This window comes from Acanthopagrus latus, chromosome 5, assembly GCF_904848185.1.
Source record: "Acanthopagrus latus isolate v.2019 chromosome 5, fAcaLat1.1, whole genome shotgun sequence".
Taxonomy (NCBI): Eukaryota; Metazoa; Chordata; class Actinopteri; order Spariformes; family Sparidae; genus Acanthopagrus; species Acanthopagrus latus.
In genome coordinates this window covers 10,744,489-10,767,932 of record NC_051043.1, presented here as the reverse complement: position 1 = coordinate 10,767,932, position 23,444 = coordinate 10,744,489, and the positions used below count along the sequence as shown (strand labels likewise).

General features: G+C 40.4%; 4 protein-coding genes across 5 annotated transcripts in view; 2 read left to right on the top strand and 2 right to left on the bottom strand.

The window, feature by feature from the left end:
• iqgap2 (IQ motif containing GTPase activating protein 2) overlaps positions 1-15,348 on the top strand; it is a 32,967-nt gene extending 17,619 nt beyond the window's left edge. For both annotated transcript variants that reach the window (XM_037097854.1, XM_037097855.1), the window contains exons 13-38: positions 119-279; positions 469-593; positions 718-881; positions 4,275-4,365; positions 4,963-5,130; positions 5,269-5,411; positions 5,548-5,718; positions 6,022-6,105; positions 6,297-6,368; positions 6,457-6,526; positions 6,726-6,934; positions 7,117-7,269; positions 7,424-7,587; positions 7,805-8,029; positions 8,523-8,663; positions 9,456-9,540; positions 9,671-9,903; positions 10,524-10,656; positions 11,362-11,464; positions 11,564-11,705; positions 12,527-12,614; positions 12,758-12,970; positions 13,087-13,247; positions 13,362-13,505; positions 14,171-14,279; positions 14,673-15,348. In XM_037097854.1, coding sequence (XP_036953749.1) covers positions 119-279; positions 469-593; positions 718-881; positions 4,275-4,365; positions 4,963-5,130; positions 5,269-5,411; positions 5,548-5,718; positions 6,022-6,105; positions 6,297-6,368; positions 6,457-6,526; positions 6,726-6,934; positions 7,117-7,269; positions 7,424-7,587; positions 7,805-8,029; positions 8,523-8,663; positions 9,456-9,540; positions 9,671-9,903; positions 10,524-10,656; positions 11,362-11,464; positions 11,564-11,705; positions 12,527-12,614; positions 12,758-12,970; positions 13,087-13,247; positions 13,362-13,505; positions 14,171-14,279; positions 14,673-14,786 — 3,666 coding nt within the window. In that variant the 3' untranslated portion in view covers positions 14,787-15,348. The remainder of the gene's footprint in view (positions 1-118; positions 280-468; positions 594-717; positions 882-4,274; positions 4,366-4,962; positions 5,131-5,268; positions 5,412-5,547; positions 5,719-6,021; positions 6,106-6,296; positions 6,369-6,456; positions 6,527-6,725; positions 6,935-7,116; positions 7,270-7,423; positions 7,588-7,804; positions 8,030-8,522; positions 8,664-9,455; positions 9,541-9,670; positions 9,904-10,523; positions 10,657-11,361; positions 11,465-11,563; positions 11,706-12,526; positions 12,615-12,757; positions 12,971-13,086; positions 13,248-13,361; positions 13,506-14,170; positions 14,280-14,672) is intronic.
• On the bottom strand, positions 888-3,251 carry f2rl2 (coagulation factor II (thrombin) receptor-like 2). The gene is made up of 2 exons (XM_037097857.1): positions 2,965-3,251; positions 888-2,668 (listed from the first exon to the last, which is right to left on the bottom strand). Exons 1-2 carry the CDS (start codon positions 3,026-3,028, stop codon positions 1,608-1,610), a joined length of 1,125 nt encoding a protein of 374 aa, XP_036953752.1. The 5' UTR covers positions 3,029-3,251; the 3' UTR covers positions 888-1,607.
• A 154-nt stretch (positions 15,349-15,502) lies between the features above and the next one.
• f2r (coagulation factor II (thrombin) receptor) lies at positions 15,503-18,360 on the top strand. The gene is made up of 2 exons (XM_037097856.1): positions 15,503-15,699; positions 16,706-18,360. Exons 1-2 carry the CDS (start codon positions 15,630-15,632, stop codon positions 17,941-17,943), a joined length of 1,308 nt encoding a protein of 435 aa, XP_036953751.1. The 5' UTR covers positions 15,503-15,629; the 3' UTR covers positions 17,944-18,360.
• Positions 18,361-20,657: 2,297 nt separating this feature from the next.
• LOC119019602 lies at positions 20,658-23,243 on the bottom strand. The gene is made up of 6 exons (XM_037098358.1): positions 23,069-23,243; positions 22,082-22,224; positions 21,877-21,944; positions 21,467-21,595; positions 21,250-21,345; positions 20,658-21,124 (listed from the first exon to the last, which is right to left on the bottom strand). The coding sequence occupies exons 1-6, from the start codon at positions 23,177-23,179 to the stop codon at positions 21,036-21,038; spliced, it is 636 nt and encodes a 211-aa protein (XP_036954253.1). The 5' UTR covers positions 23,180-23,243; the 3' UTR covers positions 20,658-21,035.
• Positions 23,244-23,444: the final 201 nt, after the last annotated feature.

Below are 23,444 nucleotides of genomic sequence, written 5' to 3'. Positions count from 1 at the left end.
GACCCAAATGCTTATACAAATATGCTAGCATGTATAGGAGAGGTCAGTGCTAGACGTACAGTATACTATAGTTAAATGTCAATACATGCTTATGATTCAGAACTTTTATGTTTATTAGTCTGGCTTGAGCCATGAGGAGCTGAGTGTAGCTGTGGAGATGCTGTCAGCTGTAGCAGTGCTGAACGAGGTGCTGGACACCAAAGACCCTCAGGCTGTGATCGAGCAACTGACAGACTCTCCTCTTGGCTTCACCAACATGGACCAAGACAACCTCAACAGGTAAACTATTATGGTCCAGTATGATTTTCAGAATAACAAGAATATTCAATTTCAAAGTTTTAAGCTACAGGAATAATGTCTTAAGGTTGGATGTAACTGTACGTCGCTGTAGGTCTCTCTCCATTATAACTTAGTATGTTTCATAATGTGTTGAATAACTTAGCTCTTCTACATGGCATTCTCCCTCAGGTATGCCGATACTCTTATCAAACAGAGAGAAGAGGCTCTTGCCAAAGGCCAAGAGTTTCTCACCTGGAATGATGTTCAAAAATGCATCGACACAGTCAACATTCAGGTCCACGAGGAGCATGAACGTAAGAAAGTCAAAACGGTTTCAAACCTTAGAAAAATGTTTTATTTTAAGTCGATGTCAATGAGACTTTTTGAAAAATACATTGAGTGATCAAATAACAAATGGTTCTTCTCGTCTACCTCCAGGCATCATTGCTATAGCTGAGATCAATGAGGCACTTAACTCAGGTGACCACCAGCAGACACTTGCAGCCCTGCTTCTCCCTACAGCCAAGTTGACAGGGGTGAACCCAGCCACAGCCAAACACTACCATGACATCCTACAATATACCAAGGAACTCCTCTGCCAGGTATTGTGACTTTGAATTGGGTCTCAATGAAGTGTGCATGTGTTTGTCTTGGTACAATTTGGTCATATTACCGTTTTAATTGTGTTTTGTTATTGGCCACTCTCACGGCCAAACCCCTTTTAAACAATTGGCACCACACAAAGAAACACACACACACACACTCAATCTCCATGCCAAATCTCAGCTTCCTGTGGGGAATCCGTGGTCTTCAAAGGGTGAAGAAATATTTGTGGATTAACTGACCAACCGAGCAATCAGAGGCTGCTTCTCAAAGCCAAAATTTCTCATTCTAGTCATTAGCTTAATTGGACTTGCACAACAGACTCCCATCGCTGAAATGGCTCCATTTTACATTACTGCATTGTTAAAAATATGATTTGCTTAATGTTGATATAATAACTATAAAACATTTGTGTTAGTTCACTTTGTAACCAGGCAAGGAAAAAAAATTATCGTTATCACAGTTTCCCAGTCTTCCTTTGCAAACAGGTTTTACTGAGTTGACATTATAGGCTTGTATAGTCATCAGTCTAAATGTTCCTTTCCTGATTCTGATGCTTAACAGAGGCTAGTATTGTTTTGCACCTAACAGAGTTTGCATTATTGCACTCTTAAATTCACAGCATCCAATATGAACTTCTTTCACCTCTTTGTTTCTGGGCTTCCCTGCTGTTTCACAACAATAGTCAAGCACAGAGATGATTTTCTGTGCACACACATTGAACCTCACGTCATAACTGGCGGCCTCTGAGGTGTCCCATGGAGGGAGATGAATTGTACTTCTGAGGCTGCTGTCTTGGAGATTAGCATACACAGGAAGGGATCCAGACAACTGTGGAAGCAGCAGAGACACACTGCGACTCTGTAGTATCCATACAGTCTGTCGTCCCCATAAGAAAACAACCGGATGTAGTGGGCGAAGTGCAGGATGCCGCTTGGCAAGAAACATACCACAAAGATGATGAAAACCACAGTGCTGACCTTGATAAATGGTCTCCAGTCACAACGTGATTGACTTAGGTGGTAAACTACTGCTACATGGGCATAAAGACAAACCAAGAAGGGAACTATGAAGCCTAGACAAACCAGCATCAGCCTGTATGGCACCAGCAGGGAATGGGATTTTTCTTCTAGGGGAAGTACATCATGGCAGGTGGTGATTCCCAGCTTGGGGACATGGTAGCTCTGTCTAACCAGGAGCTCAGGCACAATAGCAGTCGCGAAAAGAAACCAAACAACCAAGCATGTCCACACTGCCACTCTAGTCTTAGCCAGCTGTCTGTACAAAAATGGTTTGACCACAGCCAGGTAGCGCTTCAGACTGATGCATGCTATAGTTTGAGCTGAACAGTAAACATTGCCATAAAACAAGGCTGTGATAAACCGGCAGGAGATTTCGCCAAATGTCCAGTCGTTTCCGTTGAAGTGGTAGTGAACACGCAGTGCCAGGGAGAGCAGGAGCAGCAGGTTGGACAAGGCCAGGTTCAGGTAAAGAATTATTGTGGTGAAGGACTTGGCTCTGAGTCTGAGGAAGGCCAGGATGTAGGCGTTGGAGGGGATACCCACCAGCATAGCTAGGATGTATGATGAGGGTATGACCCTGGTGCTGAGGACCCCTGTGGTATAGGCCGTCACTGCGTCCTCAGAGCTCAAATCCAGCCAAGGCGTTGTGCTGGGATAGAGCTGGGCTGGCAGCCTGTTTGTGTGATTAAGTTTGTTTGTCCTCCCCTTGAAGGTTTTTGGTACCACACCAAGTGAACTGTTGCTTTTAATCCTGGTTTTGTTTCCTATAAATGAGTAAAAGATAGCATTTAAACTACATTAAAACACTTTTTGTTGTCTAGTGTTCCTTGACACTTTCTAGTTATATATTTTATTTTTGCAAAGGAGGCAGACATTTCTATTACAAAATTATGGCTTATTAAATATATTTAATGCAACATTTGTAATTCAAGGATTTTGCATTGCATTTACAGCTGTTTTAGAAGTTGTAATGTACCACTTAAACCTGTTTTTGTAACTTTGGGATGAAAGCCATTTAGAATATTTAAAAAAATAAAACATAATGGAATAGTAAACTTACCATCATGCTGAATGGTCTGCATGGCCATCAAACTAATAAGTAGTCCAGGCACAAGGTACGCCATGTCACTCTCCAGTCTATATTGAAGAGTTTTTTAACGTTTCTTTGGTCTTCACCACTCTCTGTGTTGCTTCTTTTCAGTAAATGTAGGAGTTCTCCACCGGTGAAATTTGCTGTATTGCATCTCTGCGGTTTAACAGTAGAACTGATAGCGGTGTGCACTCAAGCTCAGCTTCCCACTAGTGTATGTGGGGCGCTTGTGTGTTTGTCCGGTGCAGTGAGCATGTTTCCTGTCCAAGCTTGAAAGCCGAATTCCCTTCTGCCTGCGTCATTAACTGTCCATTGACTCACTGGGGTGGGAGGGAGGACACTGCTTAATGGTTTATCAACAGTTGTGATCCACAAACAAGGGAACACTGATTACTGTTAGAACAACTGATCGATAATTTATTGTGGTTTTAGTCACTACTGGCCGTAGTGTTTGCCAGCTTGGTTATGGGACTGAGGAGTCAATATTGTGACAGATGTTTTGGATATTATTGTGAGCCTCTGCGTCTGGATGAAAATTTATGCTGTTAAACAAACACTATTACTTTATTCAGCTGTTAGGTCATGGATGGACATGGATTGTGTTTTTTTTTAAGAAAGTGCCCATTCATTTTATTAAAAGTTGAGTATTCAAAATATTAGTTAAAATTGTTGGTTTGTACCATAAATTTAACTCTGAAATGATGCCATACACACAAGAAAAAAAACTGCTGCGCTCTCATTAATGATGAGTTGGCTTGAAAATCATTCACCAGATGCGGATGTAAACAAAGGCTGCTTTTAGTCTGCTCAGTGTGTTTTTTAATGGCGACTTCCTTCCTTTTTTGCTCTGAGGTCAGGGATATACCCAAGTTCCCACCGGACTTCTCTAAAATAAACAACAAATACAAAAGCTGAATAAACATGCTTTGTGGTTGTTGTGATGTTGTATTCTCACGGTCTGGTTTTTGGTACAAAGTTGAGGTGAGACAATGTTTGGTGGGTAACTATTGTGAATCATTACTCTGACTCTGACTTTTTTCCTTTTCTATAGATATTATATTTGAACACAGTGTTTGTAATTACTGTTACTGAATGAATAACATCAGGAAATTCTAACCTTGGACATAATGTTTTTTTGGGCTAAAATTGAATCAAAAGATTTGAAATGTGATAATCATTTAGTGTTTTGCAACTATGCATGAACAATTCCTTGTGTGCCTGAGGTGTAGTGTGTCTTCATTCTGTAAATTATAATGGGACCTGCTTTTACCTGCTTGTAGAGCTCTGGTGATGAGTCGGCAGTACTGTGGCTGGACCAAATCCAAGAGGCCATACACACAGCCAACCGGGATGAAGAGGAGGCTCTCACATGTATGTGCCCAGAGTTTAAATTCACTCATCCGTAGCTGAACCACTTGGACAGCAGATAATACATCTCCAGTAAATTTTTCTCACTTGATGAGAACATCAATGTGTATGTGGGAGACTTGCAGTATTTCTTTCTTTTCCTGTTGATATTTTTTTCTCAGAACTGCTATTATACTACATGGCGGTTCAGTTTTATTGTTAATTTATGGATGTTTGACAAAGAAATGGTAATTCAATTGAACTTTGTTGTGGCTCAGAGACTGTGCACTGTACATTGTGCAAATACAAATTGTTTCATAATAATTATTTTAACACTGGAAGCTTTTCATAAAATAAGCGATAAATACAATAAAGCCTTTTGATTCTTGATTTGTTAAGAAAACTAGTTGCCCTTCATAAGGGTATATGTAATTGTAATTAAGGTGGCATGTTTCTTGATATTGCTAATATTGTGGGCACAATATTCTGAATTTTTGAATCAGTGTTGCTTTTTGTGGATTAACCCTGACTCACCTACTAGCTTCTACTTTATGAGTACTGTGTTGTTTTCATTTTTGACTCGGCAACTGCTTCTTAAGTACAACCCTGTGTGTTTGCTAGTGGCTGGAGCAGTAGCTGATATTAACAGGATTGTGGCCGAGGAGGACTCTAAGAATACACTGCTTGCATTGCAAGTTCCAAGTGCTGGACTGAGAGCAGTGCTCTCTGAATGTGCCGACACATACCAGGCTGAACTGGGACAGAGACAAAAAGACAGTGCCACTAAAGGTAGCTTAAATAACTGCACATGTACACAGAAAACAAGCTCAGTGTTTCAGACTCTGAGAAGTCATCTGATTTTTGGTTTGGTATTCCATATGTCCAATGTTTACTGTGTCTAAAGCAATGCTTTTTGCTTTCCTCCAGGAGGCACTGATAGTGTGTGGGTAAAACATTGCGTCAAGGACAGATATGATTTTTACTATAACCTGGAGACTGGACAGGGCACCTGGGAGGAGCCTGAAGGATTTGAACACAATGGTGCCCATCTTAGTAAAGAGGAAATCCAGGTACCCCCTGCTTTATTAGTTGTGTAATGTTGTCTGAAATTACTTGCATCTTAGTGATGGTATTGATTTATTACTTGGTTTAACATTGGATTTATTGATAATCATTTTAAAATTGCACTTCCCTTTTTTTCCTTAGGATGTTGTCAGCAGTGTGACTGCAGAATATAACAGGGAACAGTTGTGGTTGGCCAATGAATCTTTGGTGACCCAGCTGCAGGCAAGAATAAGAGGTTACCTGGTCAGGAAGAAGCATGCTCAGAGAATGGAGTATCTCCACCAACAAGAACCACATGTTGTCAAACTGCAGGTATTGTATTTCTCCACTGTGATTAGTGATTGATGTCAGAAATTAGATCCACTTTAGTGATCCCTGATGATCTGATGATTCAAACTCTAGTTTACAAACAGGATACTGACTTTATATTTTGATGTTTGCATTATTCTTTAAGAACAAACACAAAAATATGTCATTTAGAGCTATGACAATATCTATCCGTCTATATATCCTTCTATCCATCCATCCATCCATCTTGTGGTATTGCTAATGTAAACCATACAACTTGTAGCATTCACATCTACATTTCTGATCATGTCTTTTCCTTTTTTGCAGGCTAGCTGGAGGGGTTTCAAACAGAGGAAAATGTACAAAGACAGGATGAATTTGCTTCAGAAAAATGTTGCATCTGTTGTCAAGGTGATAATTTTGTTTGCCCTTTTTATAAAAACAAAATGTATTTGGGGACTAGACAGCTGGAAAGCTATGTACCCCTATCTTATACATTTAGGCTTAATCATCAGTCTCTGGAAATCCTCAGCCACAGACTAAATATACCTACAGTAACTTTAAAAACACAGCTACCATAAATATAACATTTGTGATTCCAGATCCAGTCTTTGGTGAAAATGTGGAAAGCCAAACGTAAATACAATCAGAGGTTGCAGTTCTTCAAAGATCATGTGAGTAAGACCTAAATCCATCAGCACCACCAAGCAGCACCCTTTGAATCTGCGTTGTTTGTTCCTTACTGTTAACTGTGTGTTTTAGGAAAGGGAAATTGTGAAAATCCAGGCTTTTCTGAAGGCCAACAAAGCCAGAGATGACTACAGAACCCTGAGTGAGTCCAAAGGGAATTGACACTAGATTATGTTTGGCAACATTAGTTATATTATTAGGTTTGTGCATATAAATACATAGAAAAAAATGTCTAAAAATGTTGTGATAACAGATTTTGTTTGTGTCTTGTTGGGGAAACTCTTAAGACTATATATGAAAGATGAGCTGAACATGCTTTTGCTGATTGTACCAAATTTTAGCTGGGGCCAAGGATCCCCCTCTGTCAGTGGTGCGAAAGTTCGTCCACTTATTGGAGCAGAGTGCCCTGGACCTTCAGGAAGAGCAGGAAGTGACACGGCTTAGGGAGGAAGTGGTCACCAATATTCGCTCCAATCAGCAGATGGAGAAAGATTTGAACCTGATGGATATAAAGATTGGACTGCTGGTGAAGAACAGGATCACCCTGCAGGTTGGTAACCCTTTAATTTGTCAAGGAAATGAAAGACCTAGCAGATTTTTTTTTTTTGTTGGTTGGTGGCACAGGTTTCAGGCAGGCTACTAACACTATAGTGTGATTAAATGCCTGTAGGGTGTCTTTTTCTTTTTCTAGTTTGGCTGCTTACTTCATTTGGTGTTTGTTTCTTTTTAAAGGATGTTGTGTCCCATAATAAGAAAATGAAGAGCAAGAAAAATAAAGCAAGTAAAGATGACTTGACTGCAGGAGACAGACTGGGTATTAAGGGCCTAAATAAGGGCAAAAGAAGAAGATTGGAGGCGTACCAGCATCTCTTCTACCTGCTGCAGGTGATAAATGAATGTGTCTAACTCTACCTCATCTCATCCAGATTAAACTACAACTTACATCATTCTTAACTTTAAAAACTTCAAGTATTAGGAGATATTTAAGTGCAGTTGCAGACACACTTAATGCTACTTCTTCTCTCTTCTCTCCTTTTAGACCAATCCACCCTACCTGGCCAAGCTGATCTTCCAGATGCCCCAAAACAAGTCCACTAAGTTTATGGATACGGTCATCTTCACCTTGTACAACTACGCCTCCAACCAGAGAGAGGAATACCTGCTCCTTAAACTCTTCAAGACAGCTCTGGAGGAGGAAATAAAGTAAGAACTGCAGCCTTAATCAATGATGTGTACCACCTCTGTACCAACTCTAAAGTGTTGTCTTATTGTAATGATTATTATGTGTTATGATAATAAAGTGATTGTTATATTTTAGAATAGTTTGGAATTCTCCAAATGCATATACATCAAATTATGTGTTGTTTAGTTGTTGTTTGCCGTACAATATCAACTGCACCGTCTTTTCCATACATTTCAGTTCTAAGGTGGACCAGATCCAGGACATAGTGACGGGGAACCCGACAGTCATCAAGATGGTGGTGAGCTTCAACAGAGGAGCACGCGGCCACAACACACTCAGGCAGTTGCTGGCTCCTGTGGTTAAAGACATCATTGACGACAAGAATTTGGGCATCAACACCAACCCAGTGGATGTGTACAAAGCCTGGGTCAACCAGTTAGAGACAGCCACTGGGGAGGCCAGGTAGGTGAAAATGGAGACATTTGACTTTTGTTATGTTGTTTCTATAGCTGGATCATTTGTATTTAAAACTAAATATTTTATATAAGAGTGAACTAACAGTTTTGCATGTTTGATCTCCTTATCTTCATGTGTTTCAGGATGTCAGCATTTTCCACTTATTTTTAATCTTATGTTTGAACTTTTGATTTTACACACAAAGATAAACTTAAAATGAGCCACTACAGCAAATATTATCATGTTATGACAACATAACTTTTAAATCAAAACATTTATGAATGAACAAGATTGAATGTGTCGGTTGTTGTTTTGTTTTCACTATACAGACATGACTGATGACAGGGATGCCTTGCCTTTAATGTACTGTAGAAAATCAGTCTGAGAGTTAATGGTGAATGGTGTGCCACAGAGATTATTTCACAACGCTAAAACCACCATGAAAACAATTAGCTTTGTACATGCATACAATATGGCTTCTGTTGTTGTCGTCCCATAGCAAGCTGCCTTATGAAGTTACTCCAGAGCAGGCCATGTCACATGAGGAAGTACGCAACAGGCTGGAGGCATCCAGTCTGGCGCTTCGTTCTGCTACAGATAAGGTGTTGAACTCCATTGTGTCTTCACTGGATAATATTCCGTAAGTTTTAGGATCTGTTAAGTGTCAGTGTCTACTTATCTCTTCTGTTCTCTGTGACCATTCTGCTTGTGTTTGAGTATTATTGGTTATTCTTTTCACTCTTTTAAAACAAAATGAAATCTGGAAAAAAAATTATAGGGATTTTCCTTTGATATTTTAAACAAGTTGTCCAAAAAGTTGATGAAATGTATTATTATTGTGTTGTGGATTTTTCTCCTTTGCGCTTAAATATTTATATTTCATCACTTCCTTTACCTATTTCTCAATTTTTCTTATCTCCAAATTGAGTTTTCGCTCCTCTATTTTTAGTAGTTAATTTAGTGTTTGGCAATATAGTGACAGCAGTGTTACTAAAATAGAACTAGACGGGATATGATCACATGCTTTAGCATGTTATTAGCCACTCATGGTGGTTGTTAAGGATTCAGTTTCATGTTGGGACATAGTCATTACCAGACAATCATTGCTTTGGAGCAAGCAGTCATCTGGTCAGTTGCTCAAGCACAAAAACAGAGCTTTACTTGTGTAACATTAGCCACACCCAGTAACCCAGTGCTGTTATTGGGAAATAAATACGCAACTCATGACTTCTTTAATTTAAAAAAAAAAAAATCATAAAACAACACTCATTTTTTTTAAAATGCTAAAGACTGTATGCACCACTAGAGGGTGCTCAATGTGCGTAAAGTATCAGTGTTTCCCATACTGTAAATCCCCCCACTTGTCATATATTATGTGCATCCATGTTGTTTTGTGATTGATGTCCATAATTGATTTTTGTTTTGCATGTAGTTATGGCATGAGATACATAGCAAAAGTTCTGAAGAACAGCCTCCATGAAAAGTTTCCAGATGCCTCAGAGGATGAGCTGATGAAGGTATAAGCTCTTGAATGAATAATATGTGTTTGCACTTTTCCATTCTGCTCACACAGCTTTCTCTGCATGCTTTATTATTGTAAACATGCAGGATTTAATGATGCATCCTCTGTCTTCCTCTCTATGACAGATCGTAGGAAACCTGCTGTACTACCGCTACATGAACCCAGCCATCGTTGCCCCTGATGGCTTCGACATCATCGACATGTCGGCTGGAGGGCAGCTTCACTTAGACCAGCGTCGTAACCTGGGATCTGTTGCAAAGATGCTGCAGCATGCTGCTGCTAATAAGCTGTTTGAGGGCGAAAATGCACATATGACGCCAATGAACAAATACATATCTCAGACGTATGAGAAGTTTAGGTAAGAAAGAAGAAATTGATCTTGGAATAGAAAATATGCTGTGTATTTGTTAGAAGTGTTCTTTGATTTGTTTGTCAAACGTTAGCACAGGGCGGTACTGGGTATAGATAAGCCTTGGTGACATCTTAATTACATACAGTATGCTTTTGGATTGTGCTAAAAACAACATAATAAAGGGGAAAACACATGAGGTAAAGCAGTTGGCTGCTGCGCTCTGTTTTTCCTCCCAGTAGCAATTTGTGTGAAAAAAAAAAGTAACCCCTGCAGATAAACATGTTTCACTTGTAAGGTCAGGTCAAGCTGACATGGTGGAAGCAGAGTTACTCCTGGTAAAGGAGGAAGTTGTTCTGGGCTGTTTCAGCAGTTGGGAGCAAGTGCTGGAGCAGTATGTGTGCAGTTATCTGTCCTGTTTTGCCAGAGGTTTTGACTCATCATTACTGGAAATTCACACGAAACCGTAGTACATTTTCAGGAACAAGTTGGTGATGATTAAACCTAATTCAAAAGGTCATAGGCACAGTAAAGATAATTCAGCATTTTTGACTAAAAAGTGTCATTTGGTCTATATTTTGCATTAAAAGGTTAATCTCTACTAACTACTCGTATTCTTCCTCTTCCAGGGTATTTTTTCAGGCAGCATGTGATGTCCCTGAACCTGAGGAGAAGTTTAATATTGATGAATACTCAGACATGGTTACTCTCAGCAAGCCTATCATCTACATCTCAATAGAGGAGATCATCAATACCCACTCGGTAAATCCAAGCACAGTCTGTTCACGATTTAACATTGTTAAGACCAGACTTAAACTCACCCCAGGGTTTCCCATTCAAGTTTTCCTTAAAATATCAGTCCATGAAAACATGCAGTGTCACAATATCATATTTCTCTGATTCTCACATCTTAAATGGAAATATTTTGTGGTTTCTGTATTCCCATAACAGCAAACTGAATATCTTTTGGTTGTGTTCAAAACAAGTAATTTGAGGACATCACCCAGGGCTTGAAGAATACTGATCAACACTTTTCACCATTTTCTAACATCTCTTAAATTAAACAACAAAGTGATTCAAGGAAATAATCGACAAATCATCAGATGCAGATCAACTGAAAAGTCTTACTTGTTTCAAACTAGATTTGACTTGTTGTTTCAGCACCCTGTTTATCTGAAGTTCCCTCATAAATCCCACCACTTGTGGGTTTATGTTGCCCCTGTTACAAGGATGTGTCATCATCTCTTGTCACATCCACTGGCTTTCATTTTGTTATGCTCCTATTTCCGTTATATTTCTAGACCACTTCCACAAACTCAAGCACCAGTGACTCATTAGTCTGTTATGTTTCTCTGTATGGATGGATTTAATAAGGTTCATTCTCATGTCATAATGTTTTTCAGTGACTAATCCTGTATTAAAAGCTTAAGTATTTAATGTGTTACTAATTACATCTGCATTCTTCAGCTGCTTTTGGAACATCTGGAGGCCATCTCCCCTGACCACAATGACTTGCTGCACGAGCTGCTGCGGGACCTGGGAGATGTCCCTGATGTTGAGACATTTCTCGGTACAGTCAGATGAACTTACATTTATATTAATAACAAGAAAACCATAAGTTTGCAATAGGTTTGTCTATCAATTTATACAATGTGCTGTTTTATTTCAGGTGAAGGATCAGTTGACCCAAATGACCCCAACAGAGAGAGTGCTCTCAGCCAGCAGGCCAAGACGGAGATCTCTCTCACCCTAACCAGCAAGTTTGAGCTACTGGAAGGAGATGACAAAGACTTAAAGACTCTAATGACAAAGTAAGTTCATTGTTAGAGGATCCTGAGAGAAGCTGATTCATACAAGACTGTCAAGATTGTCCAGTATCACAATTGCTGTTGGATTCTTCTGCATTTTTGCAGTATGAGAATTTATGAATAATCTGTATTTCAGCGTTGGGCCACGTGGCTGCCTAACTTTGATGTATATTTAAAAGCATAACACTGAACCACACTGAGTCAAAGGTTCTCAACATGAAGCTTAGGATTGCTCTGGAGGCCGTGTGATGCACTGTACTTAACCCTTCTTGACGCTGTGTGTGTTCCTTTGTGGCTATCACTCAGTAGCATATCTTTGTTGCCTTTCCTGCTCTTCTATCGTTTCCTGTCCTTGAAAGGAAGGGGGTTGGTGGTCAGGGTTATCTTGCCCATAAACATGTTTCCGTCTGGATCAGTTTCTCTTCAGGAGACTACATTAGAGAACTGGTCTCTCAGTTTTTGGCGTATCATGCACAGTTTTAGTACTCAGATTAATGTGAATGCATAAATAGACATAGATAAATGTGTTCATAATTGCATTATGTGCTCAGGCCATTCAGAGATGACTTTGACAAACAGTTGTAGGAATACACTATGGAACATACATATGATGGCACTATTGAGTCCATGCCTGCACATGGCTTCCCATTAAATTTTAGTGCAGTCTTTTGAATTGCCTTTGAAGTAACTTGATGAACAAGCTTTGATAAATGTTATGATATGACATGACATCTTGCATAAAGCAATGACTAATATTTTCTCTCTCTCCCTCGCTCCCCCTCTGTGTGTGTGTGTGTGTGTGTGTGTGTGTGTGTGTGTGACAGGACCAAAAAGCTTGTAGTTGATGTGATTCGGATTCAACCTGGAGAGACTCTGCCTGAAATACTTGAGACGCCGGCTACTGCCCCACAGGTGAAATTTTCTTCTACTTTATTCTATATATCCTTGCCCAAACAATCCATGGTCAACATTGTTCTTTACATATGTATCATCAAAATGTTTAGTTAAAAGCTCTAAGAGTTTTTTGCACTTCTTTTATGGCTTGGCTCCTTAAGGAATCAGAGCATACTAAGGTTGTAGTGCGCCGGGCAGTCCAGGATGCTCAGACACCAGAGGGTCTGAAGAGCAGCCCAGCAGTACTAGAGGACAGCCAGCTGCCTCTTGAGCAGAAGAAGAGGAAGATCATGAGGAACCTCCGTAACCTGGAGCAGGCTGGCCTTGTCAGTGCAAGTAACAAATACCAGGACATCATCAATGACATATCAAAGGTAAGCAAGCCACTTTTTATTCACACAGGAATATGCATGCCTCCAAGGCTAACTTTTAAATGCATTATTAGGTCTGTTCAGCTTCTGAATTTGTAAAGTAAACCTGTAATTGACAGGACATTCGCTACCAAAGACGCTACAGACAGAGGAGAAAGGCAGAGCTTGTGAAGCTCCAGCAGACACTGACAGCACTCAACTCTAAAACCGCTTTCTACCAGGTCCAGATGAACTATTATGACGCTTACATCAAGATGTGTCTGGATAACCTCAACAGAAAGTGAGTTGTACCTTTTCGTCATATACCTCAAGTGAAATGAAGAGCTTTCAAAATATTTCCTCTCACTTTATGTAAATGATAATCTATTATTTATTATGTGTTATGTGTATCCAGGAATTCACGCAGATCTATAAAACTGCACAGCAAAGGGGATGATAAAGGCAGTAAGAAGTGGAAGCCGCAGTCTCTGAAGTACACTGCAGCAAGGCTGCATGAGAAAGGAGTCATCCTGGAGATAGAGGGACTTCAGACAAACCAGTGAGTGGAGCTGTGCGCCTCTGAGGCAGACATTAAAAAAGGCTGTTTATTTGATCTCACTCTTAACCACCCATGAGATCCAGGACCTGTAGTGAGGTCCAAATTGTTGGGCCATGACATGCAGAAACATTTTGATTGTAGTGTATGTGGTCAAATCTGTCTCCTGGCCGACCAACCGACCCACTAACTTAACTTAACTTATCATTTTGAGTAAGTGTGAACCTTGCTACATTGCTGAAAAATGGTAATTTATCAGTGGAACCTGTGTGGTTTAATTAACATGGAACTACTGATGGTCTACTAATTGTAGAATGATGCATTTAAATCACTTATTAGTGCTTTAAATCACTGTTGTTACTGTTGTCGTATCCTACTTTAGAATACTAGACATGACTTGAAGGTGTATTTTTCAGTGAGACATCTGTCTTCATACCCTGATCATCTGTTATTTTCAGAACCATTACCTTACTCTTTTTTGTGTTTCTGAGTTAAAACTAAGCAAATTTAAGCTGATTTGAATGACAGTTCTCCAAGTACTCTGGAAATGCTGACAACTGTCATTTAGTTCTTGTCTGTGTTTGTTTTGAGTGAATACCAAAAGATTATCATGTTATATGCTGAATTGTCACTTTTTTTCCTTATGTTTTTGTCTTTTTTTCGTTCAGGTTCAAAAATGTCATGTTTGACATTTCACCCACTGAGGAAGTTGGGGATTTTGAGGTGAAGGCCAAGTTTATGGGAGTTGAAATGGAAAAAGTCCAGCTTCATTTCCAGGTAAATGGTTGCGATTGTATTGGCATTTCCTAAAACTAAATTTGCTCACTTGTGAATGTGAAACCTTAATGACAGATGGTTAGATTTTCTCTTCCCCTCATTAGACTGCTCACAGAAAATATTATGGAAACACAGCAAATGTTTTCTAATGAGGACAGATTTGTTTTGATGACTTCTCTGTATTTGTGTGTCTAATATGAACAAAATATGAGATACACAGTAGATAATTAGGAACCTTTCAACCTATACAGTTTAAGATTTGTACAGAATAGACCTTTAATAGTCTGTAAAGTCAAGGGTTTTGTTATTACATATGTTGTGTTTAAACCTTTCAAACCCTGTCCTTTATGAATGAAAAGTTCTTTTTTGCATCTGTTTTTATTCTGTGTGCAGGACCTCCTTCAGCTGCAGTATGAAGGCGTGGCCGTCATGAAGATGTTTGACAAAGCCAAAGTGAATGTCAATCTACTCATCTTCCTCCTGAACAAAAAATTCTATGGAAAATGAGACCGTAAAGAACCAAAGAGGAGCGATCAAAACAGGAGAGGAGGATTAAACAGACTGTGCCTTCTGACAGTACAGACTTGATTACACAAAATTGATTTAACTTGAGATGGTGCACAACAGTGTTTTCTTTCATCTGATTATAATTTGATGGATTACACAAAAATGAAACATCAGCATCCAACTAATTGTAACCGTTGTGTATTTTTGTGATTGTAAATGTAATGTATTTTTAAGAATGAATTGTAACTGTATTCTTGTTTTGTATGTAAAAGATTCTAGGAAGCACACTCTATTGTTACCTTGTCCGTTGAACCAGCTTTGAGGGTTTGATTAAATTGCTAGATGAAGATGTATTGTCTGTTAGTTGAGCAGTGGAACAACTTTCCAGCTGGCCTGCATGACCGGTGCCTTTTAATTAAAGTGTTTAAAGAACATTTTAATTAATGAATCATTAAAACATTTTAAAAGCTAAAACCAATGTATTTTAATATGTATTGTCAGTATATATGTGATTTCTAATGTTTGAACAATGTGCATAATAAATTACACATGTCTGCAATAATGGTTTTCTAATCTTTCATATGATGTTCTCTGATTTTATCTGTCCTTGAGACCTGAAACTAACTGAAACTAAAAATATTTTTGTCTGCCAATGAAGCTCACATATTATTTGCCTGTAATAGGGAGGAGGTGTTGTGCAGTGAGGCAGAGGCGGAGTATCCACACTGGACTGTAATAACATGTTTGATGCTGGCAGAAAAACACTTCAGTACCTCTTCTGCCAAACAGATCCTTTTGAAACTCTTGTAGGTGTAAAACAATTGGAGGATTCACAGCAAAGCCATGGTTCATCTGTCTGTCGGCTTGTTGGTGTTGTTTTCTTTCCACAGCTCTGCAGTCGACTCCCAAAATGGTAAGTTGCTTTCTTCAGCATTATTAACTTTATACTTCGTACGGGTACTCCGATGGGTTTTACAAATGCAAGATGGGATAACTTAGTCATATTATTAATAAGGGGGGAAAAATGTATGTGACGTCTGTTTAAACTGTGTAACACTGTTGACCTTTTTTTCTTTGGAATTGGATTATTGGAAATGCTTTTGTGCAGAAATGATTTTTTTTATTATTAGTTTAATTATTTTTAGCACAATTCTAAACTAGTGTTTGTACTACTTGTATTTAACTTGTGTTTTTTATTTTTGTGTATGCACCGTAATATACCTACCCCACTACATTGATTTGAGATTTCGCCTACAAAACATGGTTGTAGCTTATTTAAAGTTTAATTTTTTCAAAATTAAGCAACAATACATAACATTGTTGAAATCAGCTCCTCATGGATACATTTAATTTCAGTGTAGATGTTATCAGTAATATTGCAATAAAAAGTTAAGTAATCCAAGTGGCCTTTCTACATAAAGAGTAGGGTAATTTTATATTTGAGTAGATGTTGCTGATTATACCTCACATGAGTAATATTGGCAGGAGGACTTTTATTACAATTATCCAAATGCTTCATCTAGTGCAGTATCATGGGGTCACTAAATGTAAAAAAAATCCACTGAGCCAACTAAATTATTTGTTGCCTGGGAATCCTAAATGGTTCAGTGCTTAAAATACAACAAATATGAAATAATTTGTGTAGCATTGTATACGTTGCAAGAAATTTAAAAATATGAAAAATTCTGATCTCAATAATTTTTATCTAGATATGAACTCAAACTAAACTGCCGCCTCTTGAGTCTGTACTTAAGAATATCCAGAAGTATCTCTTGAAATTTGGTAACATATCGCTTTAAAATCTGTGGTTAACAGTGTGCTGTTCTTGCTTTCAAAAAAACGATGCATCTGCACTTCAGTCAGAATAAAACATTTACATTTTCACATTCTGCTGTATTCTTCTCTGTGTCTCTTTAAAGGCTCATCCATCCTCCCGCGGACTTTCTCTGGTCACTTTGTGATGGTGACTGATGAGCCTGTAGACTATGTCGACCTGTCTGTATTAGACGGTTTTAAGGATGACGGGGGTTCTGGCTCAGCAGCAGAACAGGAGCCGGTGAAAAGACACAGCCAGCACGGCCATCACGGCCAACACCACCATCCTAAGAAGCGCTATCATGTCTCGATGGAAGCCAAAGCTTTTCTCCAGGGCTGCCTGTCAACAAGTTTTGTCCCTACTGTTTACACCCTTGTTTTCATCATCAGTGTGCCCCTCAACCTTGCTGCCATGCTGATGTTTGTGCATCGCATCCGTCCGAGAAAACCAGCTGTGATCTACATGCTGAACCTGGCCTGTGCCGACCTGCTCTTCGGCCTGCTTCTTCCCTTCAAGATTGCCTACCACTACCATGGCAACAACTGGATCTATGGCTCCTTCATGTGCAGGGTTGTCACAGCAGCTATCTATTGCAACATGTATTGCTCTGTCCTGCTCATTATGTGTATCAGCATTGACCGCTTCCTGGCTGTGGTTTACCCAATGAACTCTCTGACGTGGCGCAGCCCTCAAACGGCCTCAATTGTGTGTGCTGCCATGTGGCTGTTGGCCCTGGGTGGAGTATCTCCTCTCCTGATCTCCGGACAGACCCTCCATTTGTCAGACCTGGGCATCACCACCTGCCACGACGTGCAGGATGTGGAACACCTACAAGCTTACTATCTTTACTTCTTCCCAGTCTACTCCTGCCTGTTTTTCTTCATCCCTCTCTTCTTCACTGTCGTCTGTTACGTGCGAATTATTCAGGCTCTGGCTGCGGCCAATGTGGAGAACCGCTCCAAGAAGACTCGAGCTGTAGTGATGGCCGTGGTCGTGCTGGTGGTGTTTGTGGTCTGCTTCACCCCCACCAACATCATCCTCATGGTTCACTATGTTCAGCTGTCCCACAAGTCCAGTGACAGTTCCTACCAGGCATACCTGCTCTCCATGTGTGTAGGCAGCCTTAGCTGCTGTCTGGATCCAATCCTCTATTACTTTGGCTCCTCTCAGTGCCAGAAGCAGGTGGCAGCGCTGCTCAGATGCAGGCGACTGGCACAAGCAGAGAGCAGCTCAGAAACCCAAAGTACAAGAACCAGCGGGCGGACAGACAGCAGCAGGTCATGCAAGATGGAGAGTGTTCAAACTGGCCAGGGGAGCCATTACAGCCGACTGCAGGCTTAACTACATGGACATGGAGACGTGGAGGAGGAGACTGTCTATGAGCCACCCTTCAAACACACAGACGCACACATCATGATACATCAGAGTGTGTTTAAATCCTTTCTAAGAAAATGCTTGGGTTGCTCAAAAGAGTGTCTCCATTGGCTGATAGACCTGGACTTATTTGCACTTAAATTAGCGTATTGGATAATTGTTTACATTTACGAACAATTATGTGTTTTGTTACTTTGTAATCATGAAATATATCCAGCAGGTAAAAAAGTGTGTGTTATCTTGAATTCATTTCACAGCCATCAAACATTCATTGGCTGTCTTCCTTTTCAGATTTGTGTTCCATATTCATATTCATACTTGCTTTCAGTGAATCAAAAGACTACCACAGTTTATACGAATAATAAAGTTTTAATGTGAAAAACATTACATTTGATGTAGTAACTTCATTATTGTTAGAAGAAAAAAACCCTGGCAGTTTTGATTTTCATTATAAAATTCAGTATCATCTGTTATTGTTTTTATAAGTAAAGATGTAAACTCATTAATCACTCACTGCCCTGGCATTCATGAAGCCAAAGTGCATTTGTGTGTAAATAAAGCTTCTGCTAGATTACTGAAAATGAAATCAAAACTACTGAATTTTACACATTTTTGCTTAATGCTGTATCTCTCCCCCCCTTTTAATTTTTTTTTTAAAACTTGCTGCTCACTCTGTACTCTCTTTGTCGTCGGGGCACAGCTCTGAAACACAGGAAAACATAAAAAAGATCAACTGGAGGAGGAGAACAGAAGAGGGAAAATATTCCCTGAGCATCATGGAGAATATTGGCTCCATTTCCTGGCCATGTGCATTGTGCTGCTTCATTAAGACATGACGTATAATTGTATATAAATGTTGCATTTCACCATACAACATCTCCACCTTGTGGCAGCATGTGCAAGTCGCTGTGCCGGGTGAAAACTTGTCTTTATTTCCAGCTGCAGTCTTCACAGGTGACTAAATAGTTACTGACCTGTTTGGCCGTCGTAGCTATGAAAGTTCTCTGGGAAGTTCAGACACCCGACTTGTTTCTTGAAAATTTCAACATCTTTGGCATCTATTTTACCCGTCCTTGCTAAAAGAGAAGGGACATTTTAAAAAATGAATTACTACATTTGAAAATTCCAAGTCAACTATGTTCAGTCTGCTGAGGACAGAACTTACTGAACTGCAGGATGTATCTACCGGTGATGTCCCCATTTCGAAATGTGTCTGTCCACAGCAGGCAGTCCGAGCAACTCTGTAGAATATGTCCTTTGTGGTCTGACAGGTTTTCTTTAAAAGCAGACACACTGACTATTTAGTCTGCGATGTCATTAACATCTTTCGGTCTGTTGTTGTGGATATGCTATGCTCTTATTACAGGCCGTTAAAACTTACTGCGAAACGTGGTGGCGATCCCTGAGACTGTTGCATTTACCTCCCCTGAGATGCAGCGGTTACTGAGGAACAACAATACATCTTGATTTCACAAGCTGGGAATTTAACACAGCAGACCTGTTTTTAATTGCAGTGCTATATACTCTATTTAAAGAGGATTCTGAAACATTAGGTATTTAAGTAAATCATTAAACTTACAAGCAGTGATCTCCCCAGCGTAGCGACACAACTTGGCTGTCAGATGTGGGAGACAAGTCTATCCAGGAGCTCTTTAGGGACTCCATTGCCTTGTGGTACTGTTTGGGGTCACCGGCTCCCATCACATACACCCATTTTCCAAAAACCTTTGCACGAAAATAAACAGGACATCAAAAAAGAATATCTAAATGTGTGTGTGTGTGTGTGTGTGTGTGTGTGTGTGTGTTTAAATAACATACAAAAAGGAACATAAGTGCCACTTACCAGTTTGGGGTCCTCTGGTATAAAAGGTTTGACCAGGTCCTTACAGTCAGGTGCAGTTGCAGCGCTGAATGAAGTGAGAGCCAATAGAGAGACAACAACAGCAGGCAGAGCCATGGTTCAGACGAGAGGGGCGAGGATGAGGTGGAAGAGGGAGAGACGGCAGCACTGCAGAGGACGTTGCTGAAGCCGCGACAAAAATGTCTAAAGCTGATTCATTGTCCTCCTTGGGTTTCAAACTAAAAAAAAAGGTGTTGGGCAAGTGCTAATATGGAGGAGGAGAAGGAGGAGGTGGAGGAGGGGGGTTTCTACATGCTCTGCTACACAAGAGAAGGTTTCTTTTTAACGACCGTGCCGAACTCAAGCAGATTTCTTGTGCTCACCGTTGAATGACCAGCTCAACAATCCTTTTTTTTTTTTTTTGCCAGTACTGCTGCCTCTGAATGAGCTTAGGCAAAGTGCCACGACTTGTCCGGGGCAGTTGAGACGTTTAAAAGGGGACCTCATTCTTAAGTGGAACAAAGGTCGTTTCCCTGCGGGTCTGTGTGGACTCCTTGTGGAGACGGTTTACGAGTCTGACACCTTCTTTTTCTACCCCACCGATAGCGATGTTACCCAGCAACCGTCTTTGGCGAAGTTTCTGGGAACAGCGGTGAGTTTGAGAAGAGCTGCAGCTGGTTGAATGAAGCGTATCATTTTGACATATGGGTCAGCAGATTGTCTGGCATCTTCTTGTCGTGTTTAAAAAGGGATAAAGAAACGCTGGTGCTCAAGAAGCCAAACACTTTTTCTGGAGCAAAAAAAAAAAAAGGGTAGCGATAAATGACTCGAACACAGCACAGAGGGAGACTGAAAGCTGTTTTATTCACCTCAAACAACCTGTCGAAGAACAGTTCACACACTCAAACATTTACAGATTGTTATATCCATCTAAAGGAGGCATTTAAGTGGACTTTTTTTAAGCCATTACTGTACCTGCCAGTTCACGATTCCTAAACTAAATCACGAAAGTTCAATTAAGAAGGAGACACTCCTACACATGACTGACCACTTATCTATATATGAGACCAGCAGACCAAACAAAAGGGTTCCCCACAACACCACAGTGTATCAGTGCACGTGCAGATCACATTACAACACTACAGAGTACATGTTAAGCGGGGTGTGTCGCGGGTGTGTGCAGGCCGTTCACAGGGCCATCACTCCTCTGCGCTCTGCTTTACTTCGCAGGGGGCTCAGCATCGGCCTGGTCCTTCTCTGTGTTCTCTGCATCAGGTGCAGCAGTTACCCTGTCATCTGGGCACAGATCTGAAATGGGAAGGAAATGATCAGCAAAAACAAAAACAAAACAAAACAAAACAAAAACGTGCACGAAAAGAAATCTACTTTGATATTTTTCACTGAGAATGTACAGAGCTGAAATGACAGCTGACCTGAGCCTCCGAAGTGGTACTCCGGGAGGAATTTAAGACACTCGGCCTGCTTCTTGAAAATCTCCAGCTCAGATGGCTCCAGAGCACCGGTCCGCGCTTTTAAACAGAGCAGCCAGACAATATTAAAATGAGGAGGTGAGGTGGGGAAACCAGGGTAGAGAGCAATGCAGAGAGAAATGGAACTGACAAAAAAACCTTCTTTTTAACAAAGCCTTACTGAAGAGGAAAAGGTATCGTCCCTTTGACTTGCCGTCGGGGAGGAGGGTGGTGTCTTCGGACAGGAGGCAGTCGGGGCAGGTCTCGTAGTACTTCCCATCATGGTATGACGTGTGACCATTGATGATAACTGTGAAACATGAGGCAGAAAGGATATTAAACATGAGGATTTTTAAAAAAAAATTTCTTCCACAAATCTATTTGAAATGTATTATTTCATAGAAAATATTGAGATAGGCCTGCTGAAATCTTCCACGACTGTTTTCTGATTAAATTCACCCACACCTTTCTGACTGGCTTTGGCTTGCATGCATCACCCACTTAACATTACGAACAGAAAAACAGAGAAGATCAGAAAGAGGGATCGTCAGGGAGTGAACATAACAACCGGTAACATTCCGAGATACATACAAGTGGTGTGAGTGGTCATTCCTGAGATGGTGGCATTGGCTAAACCCTGAAGGCATTTATCTTCACCTCTGCAAAAAAAAGGAATAACAGTCCACATCAACAACTGTAAACTGTGAGCTCCAGACAACTTCAGTGTGTGAGGGACAGCGGGAAATAACAACATAACATAATATGACTGATCGTTTGCGGTCAGCAGTGTCCTTACAGGCGGTCGGCCCAGTAGACGGTGATGACGCCGCTGTCTGAGGAAGCCGACAGTTCCACCCAGGAGCTGTTCACTGCCACCAGGTCGCTCTTCAGACCGGGCTGGTCAAATGAGCCCACATGGAGTATCCACTTCCCGTAGATCTGCCACAAACACAGAGGCAAACCATCCACACTGCTCACTCACATGACCGGTCGTATTCTATTTAGACAGCGAGATACATGTTAATCCAATAGAAAAGAATAGTCTGTGGTGGAGGAAAAACAATGCCTCAGAGAAATATTGGTATATAGAAGTATTATTCCTTTGTCTGTGACTTTGGAAACCACATTTCACACCCCATGAAAAACAAACAAAAAGTGGTTAAGCCAGTCCTGAAAAGGCTCAGAATATATGTGTGTGTATATATATATATATATATATATATATATATATATATATATATATATATATATATATATATATATATATATACTTCCCTTGACGACTAGGCAACTTTATCTTTATATGCTGAGGATGTTATAACCATCTGCTATATCCAGCAATTTAGTTACAGAACATAAACATAACTTCAGAAGACTTCTAAGGTTCTTTGCGAATGGCACATAATATCACAATTGTTTTTGATTACGTGATGCACAGTTGGCCTGGTAGGATGCATTAATGTAGTACGACACTGGGTGTGCTTGAGCTTTGCAAATGTAAAGTGAGAAGAATATAAAACAACTCGACAAATGAACTTTTGCTGTAATTTGTTCCGAAGAGTTGTACAATTAATGTCTCCATAAACACCTTGTCAAACACATTTGTTTCATTTTTTTAACAGCCCTAGTAATTTGTAATCACATTGTTGCACATTTTGAAAGAAGAAAATTGAACACCACAACAAAACCCCCCAGCTTTTCAAATTGTATCAGCACACAACTCAGCGCATCAGAGCCTCCTCACACACATCCAGCTCCATATCGAATGATCACTGATACTCACAGGGCTGTGGCTGTCCAGTATCCGAGGTTTAACCAGCTCTGTACAGTCCAGTTCAGATGCAGCACCCAGGGAGGTGAGAGCCAGCAGAGCAACGACCAGCTGTGCAGCCATGGCTCGAGACAGCAGGCAGCCAGAGAGAGCAACACTAATGTCAGGGATCCTGCCAGCTAGAGCCTCCTCAAAGGAGCCAGGGGAGGTGTTGTGTAACAGTGGGCTGGGCCACACACACAAGATGGCCTCTTGCTTGAGATGTCAAGCTGCCTAGCTTTCTGTTCCCTCTGGGAGGGGTGCAAGCTTACATAACGTGTACCTCATCTATTTTTTACTCGGGGGGGGTCTTATGGCTTGAAAAGATGAGCGGCGCAGCTCTTAATGT